Genomic DNA, 24089 nt, shown 5'->3' on the forward strand with positions numbered 1-24089 from the left:
CCGTACAGCTGTAACATGACCTCCCAACTCCGATACTCAATGCTATATCTAACGAAGGAAAGCATACTAAACATCTTCTTCACTATCCTACCCGAGACTCTACATTGAGGGAACTTTGAACCTGCACACCTAGGTTTCTTTGCTCAGCAACACTCCTCAGGACCTTACCATTAAGTAAGCTGTGCTCTGATTTGCCTTTCCAAATTAAATTCATCAACCTGTGTCAATGTTACAACTGGTTAGTGGCAGCACCACACATTTACCTAAAAAAATTAAACTCCATTTGCCACTGATCGGGTCATGCAGAGTTATCAGCCTTTACGTATTTTAAGATGTCCACCACCAACTCCTCCTACTCTGTAATACAGCCATTTTTCACAACGTCGCAATTTATTTCCCCATGTTCCATATCTTCCATGTCCTTCTCCAAAGTATGCACTGTCAAAAACTTGTTTAGTATCCCCCGCCCCCCCCTACAGTTCCATACACAGGTGGCCTACTGATCTTTAAAGGATCCTATTCTCTTCCTAATAACCCTTTTGTCCTTAAAATGTATTTATAAAATCCCTTTGGATTCTCTATAACTCTATTTGCCAAAGCTATCTCATGTCCCCTTTTTGCACTCCTGATTTCCCTCTTAAGTATACTCCTACTGCCTTTATACTATAAAGGATTCACCCTATGATGTCCATACCCGACAGATGTTTCCTTCTTATTCTTGACCAAAATCTCAATTTTTCTAGTCATCCAGCCTTGCCTTCACCTTGAAAGGACCACACCATCTCTGGATTCATTTTGAAGGTTTCCCATTTTCCAGGCATCCCTTTAGCTGCAAACATAGACTTCCAATCAGCTTTTGAAGGTTCTTGCGGAAAGCGGTCAAAATTAGCCTTCCTCCAATTTTTAGACCTGGTCTATCCTTTTCCATCACTATTTAAAAACTAATAGAATTATTGTCGCTGGCCCCAAAGTGCTCCCCTACTGACCTTGGTCAACTGCCAGGCCTCATTTTCCAAGAGTAGGTCAAGCTTTGCACCTTCTCTGCAAGTACATCCGCATATGGAAGTAGAACACTTTCTTGCACACGCTTAAGTTCCTCTCTATCGAAGCCTATAATACAATGGCAGTCCCAGTCTATGTTTGGAAAATTAAAATCCCCTTACATTACAACCCTCCCTCTCTTACAGATAACTGGGATCTTCTAACAAATTTACTTCTCAATTTCCCACTGACTAAACAGGGGTCTGTAGTACAATCCCAATAAATGATCATCACTTTATTTCTCAGTTCCACCCAAATAACTTCCCTGGACATATTCCCAGGAATATTCTCTTTACATACAGCTGTAATGTCATCTGTAATTAAAAATGATACTAGCCCCCTCTCTTGCTGCCACCTGCTCCCCTTTCTATTCTTCCTATAGCATTTTGCATTCTGGAATATTAAACTGCCAGTCCTGTCCATCTCTGTGCGACATCTCTAATTGACAAGACATCCCAGTCCTATGTTCCCAACCATGTCTTGAGTTCATCTGCCTCCCCTGTTAGGCCACACGCATGTAAATGCAGTTTAATTTATCAGTCCTACCTCATTCTTTGCTTTGTTCCTGCTTGCCCTGTTTGACTTGCTCCGTTCCCCAACTGTACCAGACACAGACTGAGCTATTTCCTGTCTCCTAGAGTTCCAATCACCCCACTATACTAGCTTAAATCCTACAAAGCAGCTCTAGCAAATGTCCCCACTAGTATATTCGTCCCACTCCAATTCAGTGCAATCCGTCCTTCTTATACAGATCACTTCTACCCTAGAAGAGATTCCAAAAATGTGAACCCTTATCCCCGCATCAGCTCCTCAGCCACACATTTATCTGCGCTATCCTCCTGCTCCTACCCTCACTAGCTCATGGCATCGGAAGTAATCTAGATATTAATACCTTAGAGGACCTCTAAATTCCTATCTTCTTATATTCTCTCAAGATCTCATCCTTTTCCTTTCCTATGTTGTTTGTTCCAATGTGTAAGATGAAGGGCTCCGGCCCGAAACATCGATTTCCCTGCTCCTTGGATGCTGCCTGACCTACTGTGCTTTTCCAGCAACACACAATTACAATGAGCTCCTGCTGATCTTTCCCTCCTTTGAGATTATTCAGTGCCCACTGATTTGGCACTAGTTCATCAACACACCATTCGGATTTCTTGCTGTAGCTGTTAAAATGTCTACCTATGCCTCTAACTAGAGAGTCCCCTATCACAATTGATCACTTGGAATCTGAAGCATTCCTGGTTAAATTGGAGCCAGTCCATCCTAGATTTCACAGAGTCCATCACCACCTACTGTTTCCAAAACAGCATACATATTTGAAATGGGGATAGCTACAGGATAATTGATGTTTCGGGCAAAAGTACTTCAATTTTCCTACTCCTCGGTTGCTGCCTGGTCTTCTGTGCTTTTCCAGCACCACACTCTTGACTCTAATCTCTAGCATCTGCAATACTCACTTTCGCATAGCTACAAGATACTCCCACATGACCTGCTTCGCCCTCTTACCTTTCCTGGAGGTGACCCATTTACCTGACTATATGTGCTTTTATCTCTCTTCCTAGAACTGCCATCCCATCACCCCTCCAGCTTCTGTAAATTCCTTATTGCTTCTAACTGCCGCTCCAACTGATCCAATAAGATTCGCAGAAAAACACTTGACCTAGAAAAATAGCACACAATCTTACTGCTCTAGGCTAACTTAATGCCTATGTTTTATATTTTTGAAACTTAAATCAAGAGACATATCAATCAAAAATAATCCACTCTACTATTGTACATTTGCAAAGAACAGAAAGCTCATACTTTAAAACTGCTCACTTAGCTGCTTTGATGCTGTGAGCTCGCCAAACAGATTTCTCCAAGGTCAGCTGTGAATTTCGTTGTTCATTAATTTTTCTTAGATGTACTCCGATTTCCAAAGATATCTGAATTCAAACAGCAGATGCAGTAGCTGTGCAGACTCATCACTAGGTCAGACAGCAGTGGAGGTTTCTTTCTTGTTTGAATTTTGAAAAGCAATGAAGTGCTGTTTAAGTATCTTGACCTATTTTACTTCTTTCAGATATCACATCAGATTAGGTGGTCATTTAATTACACGACTATTTGCAGATATTTCAAATTTCTGTTGCAGTTGCCTCTATTACAACAGCAACCATAAAAAGTCACCTATTGGTTGTGAAACATTAGGTTATTGAATGAAAAGGTTATAATATTTCTGAATATCTATAATGCCTTTGGGACTTGAACCTACCCTCCTGGTCCACGAGTAGGGACACAATAAGAGTCCCCACAAGAAAGTTATAAATTTGTTCAAAACTTTACTTTATAATTAAATTAATTATATATTGTAACAAATGCAATGAAAGGAGTACACTGATAATCAAGTCCCACTACTCCACCACTTGCTCCATCAGCATCAACTTGCTGATGTAAGTATCAAACGGGTAATTGCTTTCATTCTGGACAATCCAAAAACAGAAGTTCAACTTTAAATAAACCAAATTGCTTATTATAAGCTATAAAAGTATGCAAGTGACAAATGCTGCACAATATCTATGATCTGGAGTTAAAACTACATCGCTCTAATCCCAAACATCACAAAAAGACCTTTTATCAAAAAGAAAAAAGACAAGAGAAAAAACACATGTTGCAATGGGTCTGGAAATGAAGGATAGGTGATGACTTCTCCAATCCACTGGGTTTCCTGTCAACAAAGTTGAATTGCATTCAGCCTTAGATCGATGGTAGACCTGGGTAAAAATCCTGGAATTACCTCCAATGACATTCTAGGTTTACTTATAGAACAGACGGCAGCAGTTCAAGAGATAGCTCACCAACAGTTTCACCAGGACTACAGACAGGCAATAAATTCCAGTCCAGCTAATAAAACCCTATGTCCCATAAGTGAAAAAAAAAGTAAGGCCGTAATAGATTCTTGATTGATGTGGGACTACACAGGAAGTGGGATGCGAGGCAGCAATCAGGATAGATGTGATCTTATGAAATGGTGGAGATGGCTTATGGGGCCATGTGGTTTCACCCTGCTCCCAGTTTGTATGTATGAATGAAATTAAAGTGCAAAATAGCTTTGTGAAATAAATTAGTGTTTTCAGTATTTCCTTCTGTATTCATACGTCCGTGCTCTTTCAAAGGTGGCTTGTAACTAATCCAACTAGGATATTTGCTATGATACATTCAATGCATTTGTCCATTTTTGTACTCTCACATCCAGTGTAACTCATCTCCAATCACTCGCTATGTCTATCTTCTAACTACATGTTAGTCAACCTAATTTTCTGCAGCCCTGCATTTTTCTTTCCAGAAGAGTTATGTTTTGATTAAATGATCAAAAATACAGATGACCTTTTCTTTTCTAAATATGAGTTTATCTTGAAATTTCAAGAACTTCCATTTATCTTATGTACACCAATTCTTTATGCACAAGTCCTAGTATCCATAATTCAAAATATCACCACTTCCTCCAGATTTTTTTTATTAAAATATTTTCATTCTCTCAAAATTACTTCTATCGTCATCTTTCTGCTAATTTCAACATCACACCTAACATCTTCGATTAGCATTTGTCATAAAGCAATTAAACATCTATTGCTTCCAATGCAACACCATCCATTTAAATCTACAAAATCAAGTTTCTGCTCAATATTCCTAACCATTGTTCTTTTCAGTGCCAGTACTCAACCTACACACTAATTTTTTAGATTTTTAACACGATTCAAGAAATTTTCTATATCCTGTTCTGATTCTGCAAATTTGGTATGTTTATTCTATTCACAGATTGAATAACTTCAGGCCTGCTGTACTCCTTTGTTCATTTTTAAGATTTGATAATCTATTATCTAGTCTGAAAATGTACTCTGAATGTTTCATTTTTACCACCAATGTCGTATCAGTAACATACCTGGTAGCATTGCATAATAATGACAAGGTTTAAATTTCAACTAAGTATTATTTCAAATGTATAAATGATTGGACCCGGGCAATAATTTAGAATGTTGTTTGAGTATCTGCATTAAGATGGTAAGGCAGTGCTATATTAAAACATAGAGACATGATGTCAAAAGATGCACTATGTTTAAATAAACACCTGATCAGAAAATTTGGCATATGCACAGCATTAAAGCAGTTCAAGGTACACAGGGATGATTACCAATTGACAATTATAGGCTGACTTCACATTAGATGAAACAAGACTCAAAAGAAAATTAATTCCTTAAGCATTTCTTTCAGAATTGAAATGCTTAAAGTTCTTTCCAACAAAGAACAGTTAGTGTGGAACATTTTATTAATCAAAATTTATTTAATTAGTACATGACTTGATGATATTAGGCAAGGTAATTGAAAGCTTGGTCTTAAATGAGCAAAGGAGATAGGCAGATGTTAAAACATTTAGAGAAGGAATCTCAGGGCTCTGTTAAGGGAGAAAGTGTGGGGAAAACAGGCCTGCTGTAAATGTTAGGGTGAAGTGAGTCAGGAAATTGGAGCAGAGGCTAGAATTGGATAAATTCAATTGTCATGTTTGTTATCCAAGTTAGGCAAGGACATGACTAAAAAAAATGTATAAAGATGAAGATAACAATTTTAACTGAAAGTGCAATTGGAGATGCTAAAAAACTGGAAGCTCAAATAGATCAGAGACTGTTAATGGCAGAGCTAGCTTCACGATAGGATTGTAGGAGATTGAGAATTAACATGAAATATATATAATATTGACTAAAAGAGCAAAATGATAAAAGTTCTGAGTTGAGAAAGGCATGGCAGAATGTTTCAACAGAAAAAAAATCAATGATCTGCAAATTCTTTTTAGATTTACACAAGCAAATGCTCTATATAATGTTAAATATATTAGAAACATTTCGTATAGCACATTATTACTTATAAAACATCCAGTTCAAAAGGTATCTCCCATACACATTTCATGCAAAAAATACTTTCAAAGAAAACTTACCTCCAGAAAATAAACAAACATGACTAAAAAATACCTTGTGCTGACAGAAAACATATCAGATAATCACTGAGTACATAGACCAGGGTTGAACTAGCTACAGGCCACTTCCAGCAATGCTAGATTTGCATTCTGCCCCGAGCTGCAACACATTGCACATCAAGGCTTATAGAATACTATATGCACTTCTCCCATTGGAAGCTGAACATTGTTAACTACAACTCCCAGTGGACCCTGTGCCACCAGTCCTCATCTGATGACAGGACTGCAAATGACTGTAGAGATTTTGGTGGGAATTTTTGCAAGTAGTAAAATGCAATCACAATTAACCAGAATATATCTGTCAGATTTCTTGCATATATCTTCTAGCCACATTAACGCACTGTCCATGTCATTTTCTTTTTCTAAGGAACTACTCCTATACCTTTGCAGTCAAGTCAGCAATGCTTCCAGAAAGCTCATGAGTCACAAGACATTTGACTTGTCTCGAAAACCTCGAAAGATAATTTGGGACATTTAAAAATTAGCCTTGGTCTTAAATTTTGTTTGAACTCTTGTGTTCAGAACATCTGTGCTGTGGGGCAGTGCTTTGGAGGGGAGCTGTTTTTGGTGCTACTGGAATAATTCATGATTTAACAAGCTAATTTACAGAATTAAAATGTAAAGAAATCATCAATGTGTGAACACTTCCAAAACTACATATTCACAGTGCACAAAGTTTGATAATAAAATTTTTGTTTTGATTTCAGCAATAACATTATGCCAAAATCAAATTATGTAATTTTCTAACAAGCCATTGTAAATTGTAATACTTAAAGAAGCCATAGGTTGAAGGCAAAAGGGAAAGATTTAAAAGGAACCTAATGAGCAACTTTTTCACATGGAGGGTGGTGCATTTATGGAATGAGCTGCCAGAGGAAGTGATGAAGGCTGGTACAAATACAACATTTAAAAGGCATCTGGATGGGTATATGAATAGGAAGGATATGAGCCAATTGCTGGCAAACTGGACTGGATTCTGTTAGGATATCTGGTCGGCATGGACAAATTGAACAGAAGAATCGGTTTCCGTGCTGGACATCTGACGCTATGGCCACTGCACCAAAATGAATTGTTTCTTGATCATTTATTGTTTGCTATATGACTTCTACATTTGCACAGATGAAGTGGAAGATTTTTTAAAAATGAATGTAGCAAAATCATAAGTGAAAACAAAACTCAAATTCAAAAACAAAAGTATAGCTCAATTCTTGTTAGATTAAATTAGATTCTACAAGCACCAGCTTTTGCTGCCCAACCTCCTAGAAACCAAATTAATAGAAAATTATATTTCCATGAGAATCCCAACAAGAATTAACAAACTCAGAGCACAGATACAGAAGGCTCAGAACAACAATGCAAATTCACAGATGATTACAAGCAGGGTAAAGAGTCAATCACAACAAGCATTCTCTTAAACCAGAATAAGGTTAAACCAAGACATAATCATTGTCAATTTGTAATCCTGCCATCCACTTTATTAGAACTGAATTGCAAAAGATGTTGAAGATATTTACAACTATTAGCTCACCCCAGTAGCACCACACTTAATCCCAAAATTCAGGATTTGAGCAAAATGTCAAGGTCATGCTTCAGTGCCGTGCAGGGGAAATCTGAAGCACAAACCATCAGTTGAGATGTTAATTTAGTTCTTTCTCATTGTTCAAGTGGATATAGATGAAAAAAAAGTTATCCCAGGGGCTCAGCCAAACGTTTTCCCCTAGCAAAACAGCAATTGTCATTAATCACTGGATAAAAACAGCGAACAAACCAACAACGCAAACACAGTTTAAAATCAAAGTTGTGTGTTTTGCGTTGCTCTGGTTTGACAGTTCAAGTTTTAAAAATACATCCAATGTTATCATTTTTAAAAAGGTATTATCCAATGTGAGTAGTACATTCTTCTAAATGAACTGCAACACAGACTGCAAATCTGTTCAGGCATATGTTAATTTTTTTAAACTCCGGATATAAATCAAAACAAATTGCATTTGAAGTCAAAATAATAGTCACTGCCAGCCCGTAAGAAATAGGAACAGGAATAGGCTATTTGGCCTCAAATTCAATAGGATCATGATGATCTGATAGTCCTCACATCCACCTTTTTTTTTTAAAAAGATTACTTACAGTCTGGGAACAGGCCCTTCGGCCCAACAAGTCCACACCGACCCGCCAAAGCACTACCCACCCTACAGAACCATTCCCCTACATTTACCCCTTCACCTAACACTAACAATTTGGCATGGCAAATTCACCTAACCTGCATATATTTGGACTTTGGGAGGAAACCGGAGTACCCAGAGAAAACCCACGCAGACATGGGGAGAATGTGCAAACTCCATACAGTCAGTCAGTCGCCTGAGGTGGGAATTGAACCCGGGTCTCTGGCGCTGAGAGACAGCAGTGCTAACCACTGTGCCACCCATTCTGCCCTTTGCCTTAATGCTAGATTTCCCTACTGATCAATAATCTCTCTCAGCCTTAAATTACACAAGGTCTCCACCCCACAGTTCTGTGTGGCAAGGAGTTCCAAAGACATTCAACCCTCAGCATGAATTCCTCCTCATTTCAGTCTTAAATTTGCAACTCTTAATTCTGAGACTAAGTCCACTGGTCCCAGATTCTTCCATGAGGGGCAATATCCTCTAAGCATTTATACTGTCAAGCCCCTTAAGATTCCTATATGTTTCAAGGAAATCATCTCTTATTCTGAAGTCCAAGAGTAAAAGCTCCAACCTGTTTAATCTTCAAATTATCTGAGTTTAACCAGAGTAGCACTAGAGAGGACAGATAGAGATTAAATAAACTTGGGAAGCTATGTTCCCAAAACAGTAAAAGCACTATGTTCTGATCATGGAGAGAAATTAACCTGGTATGAAGTAGTCATACTAGGAACAAGGAGAGAACAGAGGAAAAGGCATCATTCAAATCACATCCAGGTTGGAAATTTAAATTCATGACCTGTAACAGCTGATGATTAACTTGGAAATAGTAATGTGCTAGCACATCCTAATTAACAGTTTAATGAATAGTAAGTGTCCATAAGAGATATTCTTTACTGATTAAATACTTGACTCCCATAATCAAGTTGTATCACAATGGAAAATAGTTGCAGACATAATAGCAAACAAGATATTACTTAGTCTACAATGACTAAAAGATTTTTAACCAATGACCCCTACTTGACATGGAGGTGGTATGTAATTGCCAGGTGAAGATAGCATGAAACTTAGGTATGGTGGTCTCCTCGCCTTTATCTTGCTATAAGTATGGAGGCATAAATAATAGACACTGGGTTAATACTCCAGCCTTCATGAATGTAACCTATTAAACAGGAAGTAAAGTAGTGACAAGATAAAAATAACCAGGACAAATTTTAAAAGCACACCATCTAGTAAACAGTGAGTTCAGTGCATTAATCTAAAATAGACTTATATTGGAACTAACTACCTTAGGCACAAAAACAAAATGCTGGCAAAACTGGCAGCATTTATGGGAAGAAAGCAGAGTTTAATATCGAGTCCAATGCCTCTTGATTAGAACTGATGGAGATAATTAATGCTTTCAGACCTGCTGATTTTTGCCAGCAATTTGTATTTTTGTTTCAGATTTCCAACATCCTCAGTTCTTTGTTTTATTTTAAACTATTTTAGATACAAGTATAGGATAATCCCCAAAAATTCCTGAAAATTGAATTGATTATTCACTGCTTCAAATAGGAAATAAGGGTAACATTCAAAAAAAACTAGCCAGCAAAGCAAAATCAAGTGAAACAAAGGATTACGTTGAATTGTTCACCTGTGGTTCTTCACCTTTGTTCTGGTCAAATGTCAATTTACATTCTCACAATGAATCATCAGGGAACTTACCTGGATGAGTGTTTTTACATGTCTGGCCCTGACTTTGTAATCCATGCAGAGCTGGTAGTGGCATAGTCAGAGAATTTGTAATAACTACATTTTTACCTTCTTCAGTTGCAGATCAATCTTTTATTTCTACACCTAAAAGTCACAGCTTTTACAGGGTTTTCCTAAAACTTACTGGACAATAATTAGACAATAGCGAAGCTGCCCTACTCTATTATCAAAAGGAAACTACAGGCTAAAAATAGTTTGCCTGCAATATCTGAAGGCACTGTCACTTAAATGAATTTATTAAAACAGTGTATGAACAAAGAGAAAGAAAACAAGTATCAGCGAATATGATAAACTACCAGAAATGCCCAAATAGTCATACAAATCATCTCAAAAGATTGCTTAGCATTTTAAAAATTAGAATTTAGTTGTTTAATATAAAATTAGATCTTCCTTACCCCCTGAAGTCCTTGGAACTGGATTGTTGGTTGAGGATTAGATGAACTCTGAAAAGAAAATGATTAAATTGGAATTATTTATAAGGTATAAATAAAGTGTGTGTTACAAGATACTAACGACTGGTTTTATTTATCACCTTTAATCTCATAACATAATCAGACACATTTTGACATCAAGTCATAAAGAACATTAGAAAGGGCAACAAATAACTTCGTTAACAAGGTAGCTTTATGGAATGTCTTTAAAGGGAGGAGAAATAGTGAAGGTTTTTTTTTATATTCACTCCTGGGATGTGGGTGTTGCTGACTGGGGTTATTGACCATCTCTAGTTGCCCTCAAGGTAAAGGGCTGTCGTTTTGGACCACTATAGTCCATTTGTGGTAGAAAGATGCCCAGCACTGTTAGGGACGGAATACCAAAATTTTGTCCCAATGCCATGGAAGGAACAGCAATATATTTCCAAGTCAGGATTGAGTGTGGCTTGGAAGGGAGCTTTATGATGTTCCATTCTTCCATGCCCTTGGCCGTCTGCATGGAAGTTGTCATAGCTTCTTAAACAGTACCATCCAAACCCTTGGGGAATTCCCACTGTGCATCTTGTATTTGGTACATATTGCTGCTACTGAACATATGTTTGTGAATGCAAGCTAATCAAACAGGTTGCTTTGTTCTGGATGATAACAAGCTGGAGAATTGATTGAGCTGCACTTCAGGCAAATGGGTAGTATTCCATCACAATCCTGACTAATGCCTTGCAGATAGTGGATAGGCTTTAGGTAAGTCAGGAAGTGCCTCCAAATCATTATTTACTCCAGGATTCCTAGCCTCTGATTTGCTCTTGTTGTCACATCTAGTCCAGTTCAGTTGTGGTCAATATAACCTCAGGACATTGAATATAAATACAGGATCGTTAGATTTTCTCTTGTAGAAAATGGTCATTGCCTGGAATTTGTATGGCACAAGTGCAGAGATCTGACAGGGCTGGAGGAGGATATAGGAAAAGGGAGGTCATTGAGATTCAAGACCATTGACAATGAGATACTGAGGAAAGATTTCATTTTGCTGGAGTTGTTTGCTTTGAATTAGATGCAAAGGTAAAAGGTAGAATCAGCTGATACAACATTCAGCACATGCACTTTGTATGAATGTTTAAACTAAACATTCTTTACACAAACCAAACACATGCATTTGTTATATCAGTAAGTGACTGAAATCCTCAGGTTTAATACCGCACAAAATTAACTTGTCACCTTAAACCAGCCCATGAACACTGCTTCCATTTACTTAAATGTGTTGTAAAATTCAGTTTTTGCTCTGACAAGTAAACATTGACCTGCAGATACACATGAGTTTAAAGAGAGCATAGGCAAACATGATTAAAGTACTTTCGAAATTACATACAAAAAAAGCACGTTAGCCTCCAAAAGGTTACACTGATCTGTTTTTAACACTTTGCATGCATCATATATTAACTTACCATGTTTGCCCAAATAATCACCAATAGTACCACAAAATAAAGTTTATTTTGTTCCTTCTTCATAAAGATATCATTAATGAAAACAATGCCAAAAAGATCAAAACTTTTGTGAATTCAAACCAGTCAAATACACATTCCTCATCTAAAAATATTTTGCAATATTTTACCGAGCACAACCAAAAATTACAATTTGTTTGATCACTTCTGGGATGAAAGACAAAACCAGGAGGATTGTGGCACAGTACTTGCACCTTGTGGCTAAGGATTTTAATCAGCAGTCTTTGTTCTCCAGCATCTACCATTTCTTTTGTATCTTTCTACACACACATGATCCAATTTTGTTTTCACCTCCATCTCTTGAACTATGCCTCGAATTTAATTACCAAACAACTTGTTTCACCATTCTCCTCATTCAGCAAATAATCATCTTTGCATGAGGCCAAGGGGACAAAAGAAGACAAAAAAATTCAAATACCCAAACATTTCAAAACAGAGGTAAGAAACAAGATATGTCCAAAATGGAATAAGGTACATGTTATAACTAACTACTTATAACAGTAATGCCACCAGACATTCATTAGAAGTGGTTATTGATTATACAATGCTCAGGACCAAGCTGCAACTCCTCAGATATTGAGGCCAAGCGGACCCACATGTGGCAAGACCAGGGCCACATCCCATACTGGACTTGTAAACTCAATTAATATCTGCGCCACAACTTCTGGATGTATGGAATGACCTGCCACAGGAAGTGGTGGAGGCTGGTTCAGTTACAATATTTAAAAAGGTATCTGGATGGGTACATGAATAGAAAGGGTTGAGAGAGATATGGGCCAAGTGCTGGCAAATGTGACTTGGGTTAGGTTAGATTAGAATAACTGGTCAGCATGGTTGAGTTGGACCAAAGGGTCTGTTTTCGTGCTCTGCATCTCATTGACTATGACAGAATCTAAATCTCTCCTTGACATTCAATGAATAGATGAAGTCTCACACGAAACATCCTGAGGATTATCAATGACCACAGACGGAACTGAAACAACAGTACAGAGGTTACAAGATAGGCCAGAGGCTGGGAATTCTGTCATGGAGTACTCATCTCTCGATCCCTAAAACAGATCAATTATCTAGAAAAGATAGAAATCAGGGGTTTGGTGGAATATTCTCCATTTGCCTGGATGGGTACAGTTCCAAGAATTGTAAAAATATAGCATTCTGATTGATGGGCACTCCTGTCACCACCTTTAACATTCACTCCCTCCATCACCAATGCACATTGGTTGCCACACGCACCGCAGCAACTATTAAGGTTCCTCCAATAGCACCTTCTAAACTTGTGAACTCTCGTCTGGCCAAATACATTATAAGCAATCACCCATCTAAATCACACTATCACCCGACTTGAAACTATATCATTCCCTCAGGGTTGCTGGTCAAAATGCTGGAACTCCATCTTTATAGCATCCAAGTGCTCCTGCACTAAAGATTGCTGAACAGAGATACTTTGGAGTACAGGCTCATAGTTCTTTGAAAGTGGAGTAGAAGATAGGCAGGCTAGTGAAAGTGGCATTTGGTACACTTGCCTTTATTGGTCAGTGAATTGAGTATAGGAGTTGAGAGATCATGTCACAGCTGTACAGGACATTGGGCAGGCAACTTTTGGAATATTGCATTCAATTCTGTTCTCCCTGCTATTGGAGCCATGTTGTGAAACTTGAAAGGGCTCAGAAAAAGATTTATAAGGATGTTCCAGGGTTGGAGGTTTGAGTGATGGGGGAGGTGGGGATCAGAGGCTGAGGGATGACCTTAGAGGTTTATAAAATCATTAAGGGATGGATAAGATGAATAGCCAAGATCTTTTCCCCAGGGTATGGGAGTCCCTGGGTGAGAGGGGAAAGACTTAAAAAGGGACCTACGGGGCAACTCTTTCATACCGAGGTGGTATGTGTATAGAATGAGCTACTAAAGGGAAGTGGTGGAAGCTGGTACAATTGCAGCATTTAAAAGGTATCTGGATGGCTATATGAATAGGAAGGGTTGAGAGGAATATGGGCTAAATTAAATGGGACTAGATTAATTTAGGATATCTGGTCAGCATAGACAAACTGGACCAAAAGATCTATTTACATGCTATACAACTCTTAGACTCTAATAATCCAGGAAATTCAAGGTCATTATGGGGAGGTGATGGTCTAGTGGCAATGTAATTGGATAAGATTAGATTAGATTACTTAGTGTGGAAACAGGCCCTTCAACCCAACAAGTCCACACAGTCCCGCCGAAGAGCAGCCCATCCAGACCCATTCCCCTATATTTACCCCTTCATCTAACACTACGGGTAATTTAGCATGGCCAATTCACCTAACCTGCAAACTTTTGGATTGTGGGAGGAAACCCACACAGACACGGGGAGAATGTGCAGACTCCACACAGATAGTTGCCTGAGGCAGGAATTGAACCCGAGTCTCTGGCACTGCGAAGCAGCAGCGCTAACAGCTGTGTCACCTGTAAGTAATACAGAACCCTAACAAACATTCTGGAGACATAGGTCAAATTCATCAGTCGCAATTGGTGTCATAAAAAGACTGCCAAATGGTGACCAACCACTCAATTGTTATAAAAACCCATTTGGTAGACTAATGTCCTTTAGGAAAGGAACTTTTCCATCCTTGTCTGGTCTGGCCCATAGATTCCTAGCAATGTGGTTGCTTCTTAAACAACCTCTGAACAATTAAGGATGGACAATAAATGCTGATCTGGCCACTGATGCTTAATCTCAAACAATGAAAAATTGGGGTAAGTAACAAACGTTAACCTTGTATTGAGATTCACTTTTCAATAAAGCTTAAAAATACATTAGCGCATTGCATGAGGCAGTTTTGTGAGATTCCACGCAACTTAAGATCTGTCACAAACTCAGGTGGTCAGTCTTAATCCTGCCACTCTACAAAATTCTCAAATCTGATGCACTACTCGACACACAAACTACCGATATTTCAAATTAAAAGCAATTTTTTAAAACGGAAGGCATGATAGTTGAAGTCTCTGGATAATGGCAGATTTAAATATTTAATGAAGCACTTTGTCTATAGCATGTCTACTTTGTACACATCTCATTTGATTAGAAATACTCTAACCCTGAGCAGATTCACATGAAATAAATCCAGTTTATTACAAATTGGTGACCATAAAACAGTCTGCTATAAGAATCAGTGAAAGCAAACTATTTTAATTCTTTCATTTTAAAAATTCAACCACATGAATGACATTTCAACAGCAACTTCAAGAAAATAAAGCTCAGTATATGCTGGCATCAAAAATTGGGCCAACTGCCATTTAGAAATTAAGATAGCTGAGCAGAACAGTGTGTTCTTACAAAATTAGACAATTGGTGAAGTCAAGCAAATAATTTCTATTGGTGACCTTTACATAATAGACTATGAAGAACCAACTGTTAACAGCTATAAACATCACAATTCACTTTTACAACTGGCTAGTTGGTAGTAGAAATAATTTTCCGAGCTGATTGGTACTGCAAACTAATCAAGCACAATTACGAAGCACAATTTGTATTTTGAGAAAAAATAGTTGCAACAGTCTTGTTTAAAAGTGTTTATGTGCCATGTTAAACTAAATCACACTGGTTCACAATTTCAAAAACTCTAGGCTCTCAATTTTGAATTGATGCAATTCCCAACTAATGTTGCTAAAACAAAGTGGTAATCTTGAAACTGAATTTACAAATGAACTTTATTTCAGATAGTTTAAAATTGTGTATTTTGGCTCTAATTACCTCCCTTTGCAAACTTTGTATCCTCTTTTCTCCTACCTCCTTTGGCACTGCCAGTAAATTTGGATAGTAAATAATTGGTTCTTTCATCCAAGACATGAAGAGAGATTGCAAATACCACAGGTCCAGCCACTAATCAGTATGATACTCCACAAGATACAGGTTGCCACACTGACAAGTGAGCCATTTAGTCTGGCTCTCTGCTTTCTTTTAGTCAGGCCTACATAACAATCACCACAGTACCACAAGGTCTTAGTTCAATTAAAGAATCCCTACAGTACAGAAAGAGGCTATTCAGCTTATCAAGTCTGCACCAACCTCTGAGCAGCATCCCACCCAGACCCCCACCCTATCTCCCAACCTTGTCATTTACAATGGCCAATCCACCTAAACTGCATATCTTTGACTGTGGGATGAAACCAGAGCACCTGGTGGAAACCCACACAAACATGGAGAGAATATGAAAATTCCACACAGATACAGTCACTCAAAGCGGGAATTGAACCTGGGTTTCTGGCACAATGAGGGAGCAGTGTGAACTGAGAATTAGGAAACTTTTATCTGGCACCTTACCAAATGTTTTTGGAAATCCAAATACACTACAAACTGATCCCACTTTATCCGTGCTGCTTCTACATCTTCAAAGAACACAAACTTGTGCAACATAATTTCCTGGTCACAAAATCATGCTGTTTTGTGATTTTCTAAAATGTTGTTCCTGCTTCATTATGAAATGAATTTTTATTTAAGTGATGGGTTGAAAGATTTATGCTTTGTCATATTTATACAGAAGTGTTATATGTTCTCCAATCTGCTGAGACTTTTGCAAAATCCAGAGAATTTTGGAAGATCACAACCAAAGCAAAGCATCAACCATGTCTGTAGGTTTTACTTTTTAAGATTTTAAGATGCAGATCATCGGATTGAGAGAACTGGTCAGCCTTTAGTTCCATTAATAGTTACTGGCAGAGGGAAAAAAAATGACAATTATTTTGAGCTCCTTTCTCACTTTTGCCCTGAAGTTCTACTATCCTTGGAATGCTTTTTAAATGCCTTTCACAGCAAACACAGACAATATACTCATTCAAAGCCTCTACTGTTTCAGACTCATTTCCCTACCCTTGGAGGATGAGTTCAATACTCTCAATTGCTACTCATTTTATTTTCATATACTTGCGGAAACTTTTACTGTTTTTCTATTTCTTACTGATTTTTTTTCCTCATACTCCAATTTCCCCGCTATTATATTTCTTAAACTAAATTATTACAATTGTTAAACTGAGAATGGCATCAAACCATACTATGCAGATAAAAGCACATTACATCACATTTGTAGGAACAGCATGGAAAAAATTTAACGGAGAAACATTTACTGCCAACTTTGTCATAAACTGACATGCCTCAAAAGATTAGCTGAAGTACTTGCATCTGTCTTCAGCCAGGAGTGGTGAATGAATGATCCATGTTGGCTTCCTCCTGAGGTCCATAACATCTCAGTGGAGGCTCATAACAAGGATCTATTCTAGTGATGAAGGATTCTTGAAAGGTTAACAAGAATGGTTAACAAAGAGGTTAAGGATAAGATCAGAATGAAAAAGAAGAGAGACACTGTGGCAAAGATCAGTAAATCAGAGAATTGGGAAAGTTTTCAAAATCAAAAGACAAACAAAAGGGAGAAAATAAACTTGCAAGTAATATCAATGTGGACAGCGAGAGTTTAATTTTATATAAAAGAGAAGCCAAAGTGAACATAGGCCCATTAGAGAATGAGGGTGACGTAACAATAATGGGAAACCAGGAAATAGCAGAGAAGTTGAATGGTACTTTGCAGAAGTGACTAATAGCATTTCAAAGTTACTAAAGCAGGGGCAAAAGGAAGTAAAGAATTAAATACAAAAATAATCACCGAAGAAAACTTGTCAGGGAAATAATGGAGCTAAAGACACAAAAGTGTCCTAAAGCCAGGGATGCATCCTAGGATATTAAAAGAAACAGCTGCAGAGGTAATGCATGCAGCAGTACTAATCTTCAAAGGATCATTAGATTCTCGAAAAGACCCAGGGGGTTGGAAAACTGTAAATGTAGCACCTAACTATAGGCCAGTTTGCTTAATGTCTGTCATTGAAAAAATGTTCCTGAGTCTATTACAAAGGATGTAAAAGCAGAGCATTTAGAAATATATAATGAGAAGTAACTACACCCAGAGAGTCGAGAGTCTGGAGAATTTTCTGAAAATGGGAACAACTGGAAGATTAGCCACGATCATACTAAATGATGGAGCAGGCTTGAGGGCTGAATGGCCTTCGCCCGCCATGATCCCATGTTCCCATGGATCAGGATAGCTTCATGAAGGGGATATCATCTTGACTAATTTGCTACAAATCTGATGATAATAAGCACGATAGTTAAGGCAAAGAAATGGATGTAATATTTGGATTTTCAGAAGGCATTTAATAATGCAGCAAACAGACTAAAGGTAAGAATCAACTGGGTTAAAAATAAGGACTGCAGATGCTGGAAACCAGAGTCTAGATTAGAGTGGTGCTGGAAAAGCACAGCAGGTCAGGCAGCATCCGAGGAGCAGGAAAATCGACGTTTCGGGCAAAAGCCCTTCATCAGGAATAGAGGCAGGGTGCCTGCAGAGTGGGTGGGGGTGGGGAGAAAGTAGCATAGAGTACAAAAGGCGAATGGGGGTGGGGATGGAGGTGATTGGTTAGAGAGGAAGGTGGAGGGCACATTTGTTTCTCAAGTCTCTTTGTGATACTTAAGAATTAAGCAAAGTATTAAAAGTGGTTCTATGTATGTAACATGTATATTCTGCAAATTATTACATCTCCATTACTGCATAAAGCTCTGAAAGTCATGACAAGAATGCTAATGTAATATTAATTCCCAAGTTTCACAAAGAGACTTGAGAAACAAATGTGCTTAATCCAATGTACATTGCTAATTTATTTAGCAACAGCACAAATGATGTTCAATTTGAAAGATTCCTTGACAAATGTTAATCCAATGTGTCATATTAATATACTACAAGTCTGGATTTTCACATGTTAAATAGGACACTTTTTCTATCATCCCATCAGTTGAGAGTTAAAATATTGGAAGGCAAAAAGTAATAAGTAAACTGTAAAAGACAAAATCTTAGACTTAGCTGAGAAAATCCTAGATTCAGTGACCACTTTAAGCTACGGCATCTGCAGCATGCAAATGAAAATAAAAGCAAAGATTTATATCAGCAATTGGATAGAGGGTCACTCCAAAAGACACTTAAGAGACAGTTCTTTCTCTGCATTTGCTTGATGATCTTTTGCAAGTATCATATGAACTTGATATGGGTCTTTAGTGTTCAAAAAAGGATTCAATGATTCTTTAGCAACATGAAAATATGCAAAGGACAGAATATCACTGGAGCCAGTTAAGTATGGAAAGCCCCTTCCCACTGCCATTTATTCCTCAATGCCAGCCTCTTCCTCTGCTGGAGACATAGTTCGGTCCCACAGGACACAACAACAAAAACACAGTTAATAAGAACAAGTTGATTGAAGGCATTACTACTACAGAGGACAATTCACTCCTCAGCAAGGCATTTGCCAGAGTTATTCTAGTAAGACTAGACTAGACTTACAGTATGGAAACAGGCCCTTCGGCCCAACAAGTCCACACCAACCCGCCGAAGCGCAACCCACCCATACCCCTACATTTACCCCTTACCTAACACTACGGGCAATTTAGCATGGCCAATTCACCTGACCCGCACATCTTTGGACTGTGGGAGGAAACCGGAGCACCCGGAGGAAACCCACGCAGACACGGGGAGAATGTGCAAACTCCACACAGTCAGTCGCCTGAGTCGGGAATTGAACCCGGGTCTCAGGCGCTGTGAGGCAGCAGTGCTAACCACTGTGCCACCGTGCCGCCCGACTTATTGGCTAGCCAATAAAATATACCTGAAGACATAACTTGGCTTCAGAGTAGGTAAAGCTGATTATCTCCCTATGTCAGTTCTAAGACAATTCCAGAGAACAAATGTTACCTTTGAGGTCTTTTGTAGATTTCTCAAAACCTTCTACGCTCCAGGGAAAAAAGTCCCAGCTTATTTTTATAACTCAAATCCTCCAGTCCTACTGATATCTTTGTAAATCTTCTCTGCACCACTTCCAATTTAATAGCATCCTTTCTATAGCAGGGCAATCAGAACTGTATGTCATACTCAAAGTGGCCTCACGAATGTCCTACACAGCTGCAACATGTCCCAAACCCCTTTACTCAATGTTCTGACCAATGAAGGCAAATGTGCCAAACACCATCTTCACCACCCTATGTATCTGTGACACGGCTTTTAAGGAACTATGTACCTCAACCCTGAGATCTCTGTTCAATAGATGGGCGGCACGGTGGCTCAGTGGTTAGCACTGCTGCCTCTCAGTGCCAGGGTCCTGGGTTCAATTCCCGCCTGTCAGTGTGGAGTTTGCACATTCACCCAGTGTCTGCGTGGGCTTCCTCCGGGTGCTCCGGTTTCCTCCCACAATTCAAAGATGTGCAGGTCAGGTGAATTGGCCATGCTAAAATTGCCCACAGTGTTAGGTAAATATAGGGTAGGGGAATGGGTTTGGGTGGGTTTCTCTTCAGAGGGGCGGTGTGGACTTGTTGGGCCGAAGGGCCTGTTTCCACACTATAGAAAATCTAATCTAATCACATTCCTTAGGACCCTACCATTAACTGTTCAAGTCCTGTCCTGGTATGTTTTACCAACATGCAACACCTTGCATTTATGCAAATTAAATGCCAACTGCCACTCCTCAGCCCAATTAGGTAAATATGCTGCTGTTATTTCAACTACAAAGGAGACCTTTAAACTAAGGTAACTCTTTGCTAACACAGTGTCCTTCAAAAGGAAAGAGATTTCAAAGCTTCTAAACAAAAACAGAAGATAGCAGAGAAAATTCACTTTGCTGTGTGGAATGGTATGTTACCAGTATATTTTTTCTACATACACGAGCACAAAAAAGGCAGCAGGCAGGGACAAAGGGGGAAAACAAAGGTAACAAGGTCAAATGAACAGCTCTTTCCTTAAATGTGTGGAGCATTCAGAACAAAACTATTAATAGCACAAAAAGATTAATGATTATGATTTTCCAGCCATTATGGTTACAAGGAGATCAAAGCTGGGAATTGAACATTCATGGATTTTTGAAAGCACAGGCAGAAAGAGCAGGCTGGTGGGATGACTTTGTTTCTCCAAAATGAAATTATTAATATTTTATCAAACATATTAATCTTGCATAAAATTTGAGAATCCATATGGATGGAGGTAAAAAATAAGGGGCAGAAAACACAGGTGAGAGTAATCTATAACCCTCCTTAGCCATGTTCTGTAGGAGAGAGAATAAACCAAAAGATAATGAGGCCACTTAAAAAAAAAAGGCAGCACATTAAACATGGGTGACTTTAATCCTCCTATAGGATTGGGAAATAAAATTAGCAAAGATAGCCAAAAAAGAAGAATTCAGAGAGCATTTGGGATAATTTCTTATAATGATATATTGTGGACTCAACCAAGGATGAGGCTGTTTTGGATATGATATATAATAAGACAAGTTTAATAAGTGATCTGAGTGGAAGATCAATTAGGTGACAGTGACATAACATCTTAGAATTCTGCAGTTTGAGTGGGAGAACCTTGGTGCAGAAACAACAGTATCAAATGTAAGGGTAGGCACATGGGAATAAGCACAGAGTTGGTGTTGCCCGAGAAAGTAGTTTAGCAGAAATGATGATGAACAATGACAAAGAAAACCTGTCGCAAGGAAGGAGGATAGTATCAAGACGACAAAGCAATTCTGGTTAAACAGGAAAGTTCAGAAAATATCAAACTGAAAGTGAAAAAACATACACTGTGGTTAAGACTAGTGGCAAGTCAGTGGATTGGTTACATTTTATTAGCCAAAGAGATGGGTGAAAATAAACTAAAATGCAAACTAGTAAGAAACTAAAACGGACAGCAAGAACTTCTTCAAAAATCTAAAATGAAAGACAAAGAGAGTAGCGAACATTGGGCCCTTAGCAAATGAGGTTGGAGAAATAATGAGTTTCTAAATTCTCTGCTAGGACGTCCTTCATAATAGAGTAACATTTTTCCCAAAACCAGAAAACAGAACTGTGGGCATTAACATCTGGTGGTAGTAAAATGTTAGTCTATTATGAAACACTTATTAGCAGATTATTTAGAAACCCATAATAAAATCAAGCAGCATCAGCATGTCTTCCTGAAGGGAAAATCATATCTGACAAATATATTACAATACTTTTGAGATAAGTAGGAAAGGGAAAGGGAACCAGTAGATGAAATCTATTTGGATTCCCAAATGGCATTTGATAAAAAGGTACTGCACATTTCGCTGATTAAGATAAAATCCCTGGAGGTGGGGATAGTAAATTTGCATGCGTTGAAAATTGGTTAACTAGAGTTGAGATAAAAAGTCATTTTTAGGATGGCAACCTGCAATTGGTTGAATGTCACAGGGATTAGTGTTTGGGCATGAGTAAAACTACATAAGGCACTGGTGAGACGACAGTTCTGAAGAGGGGTCAAAGGAGTCGATGTTAACTCTGCTTTCTCTCCACAGATGCTACCACACCTGCAGAGGATGACAGATTTCCTACCCTGTAGGGAGATAGTGAACCAGATGGGTTTTTGCTACAAATCATATAGTAATGACGACAATCTTTTAATTCCAGAATGGGGACATGATAGCATTGTGGTAAATGTCACTTGACTAATAGTCTAGAGATCCAGGCTAATTTTGGGGATAAGGGTTCAAATTGTAGCTGGTTAATTTTAGATGCAAGTTTCTAATTCTCTCCTTCATAGGATGTGGGTACACTGGCAATGCCGGAGGTCAAGAACTGAGTGCAGTTGAGAGTTAACCATGTTGCTGTGGATCTGAAATTACGTCTGGCCATACCAGATAAAAAAGGCTTATTTTTTTCCCTTAAGGGCATTATTCAGTTTGTTTGTTATGACAGCTGATAATAGTTGTCATGGTCACAATTACTGGATTTTAATTCCAGATTTGAAGAAAAGGCACATATTGGTACAGCTTTACATCTTACATTCAGACACTTTGTAAGAAATACCAAAAGTAATGGGAAACCAGCATGTACACAGAAGAGTGCTGACTGCTTGGCAAGTGGACTTTGATAGAGGCCTTTCAATTAGTATATTCTTCTCGAAGCACCTCTACCAAACAAGTACACCACATTGAGAGCCCAACTGACAAGCCTAAATTGGTTGTCAGCATAATTCTTCACACATTGAGAATCATGTCACAAATGCTATGTCCTCCTTGGCCTCTTGACAGAATAATTCACAGTGCCACTCTTACCTTTTCCTCATAGCTCTATTTTTTTCCCCTTCAGGTATTGATGCAATTTGTGCTTGTGAAAACTTCAATCAATTGTTCTTCTAGCATACTCAGGCTGAGCATTCCAGTACCTAATCACTCGATGCATGCAAATCTTTCTCTCATATTAGCATCAATTCTTTTGTCAATTAACAAGTATGTTCCCTCTGGTTTTTGATCCTAAAAGAAATCACTTCCGGTCCACTCTGTCCAAACTCCTCAGGAGTTTGAATACATCCATCAAATCTAATCTCACTTCTTCAAGTTGAATGGCCCAAATTGCTCCAATCCATTTATGTAACTGAAGCTCAAGCCTCAAACCATTCTTGTGGATCTGTTTTGCACTTTTCCCTGATGCCTTCACATTAGCATGCTGTCCAGAACTGAACTGCAATTGAATGGTTGCAACACCAGGGAACTCTACTATAAACCTTTGCAAAGTCTGAAAAACAACAGTGCTTCACTGTTTTGCCACCCAAACAATTGTGTATAAACATATATACACATACATCAGATATAAACACAACCTTTGTGTGTAACTTCCCAATTAACACTCACTTCTGTTGCCATGGTCATTTTTTAATGCTGTTGAGAGAGAAGAATTGCTGGAGACCAATGAGCTTTTGTTGACATTGGAATAATCTTATGAGCGAAAAGTAAACAGGTGAGAAATAGGCTTCAACTTTTTTTTCTCATTTGGATTACAGGAAAAGATTTTTTTTAAAGCTTAACTTTGCAAATTTCTGCAGGCTTTTATTGAAACTGGATGTATAAAGCAATGGTTCCTAAGAAAGGAGTTACGTAGAATTGTTAAGTAATGGATTATCTCATGATAGGATTTAGCCAAAGTTTCAGGCCAGAAATTTCCTGTTTAGAACTTTGGGAAGTTTAAGCTCGGGCATGTGAAGACTGCAGAAAAAAAAAGTTATCTGATTCTCAAGGTTGGGTGTTTAAACCACACTTACATGTGATCATGAAGGGAATTCTCTGATATAAACTCTGTAAAGGTATGTCTTGGGATTAATAGGTTTTTTTTTAAACCAAAGGTTTCAAATCTTTGACA

General features: G+C 38.3%; 1 protein-coding gene across 1 annotated transcript in view; it reads right to left on the minus strand.

Annotated features, from left to right (window-relative positions):
* Positions 1–24089, minus strand: part of ell2 (elongation factor for RNA polymerase II 2) — a 105545-nt gene that overhangs the window by 70286 nt on the left and 11170 nt on the right. Inside the window, exon 2 of the mRNA XM_060844288.1 lies at positions 10356–10403. Within this exon, the coding sequence (XP_060700271.1) occupies positions 10356–10403 (48 nt within the window). The remainder of the gene's footprint in view (positions 1–10355; positions 10404–24089) is intronic.

The sequence above is a fragment of the Hemiscyllium ocellatum genome, chromosome 2 (genome assembly GCF_020745735.1).
Source record: "Hemiscyllium ocellatum isolate sHemOce1 chromosome 2, sHemOce1.pat.X.cur, whole genome shotgun sequence".
NCBI classification, from domain to species: Eukaryota; Metazoa; Chordata; class Chondrichthyes; order Orectolobiformes; family Hemiscylliidae; genus Hemiscyllium; species Hemiscyllium ocellatum.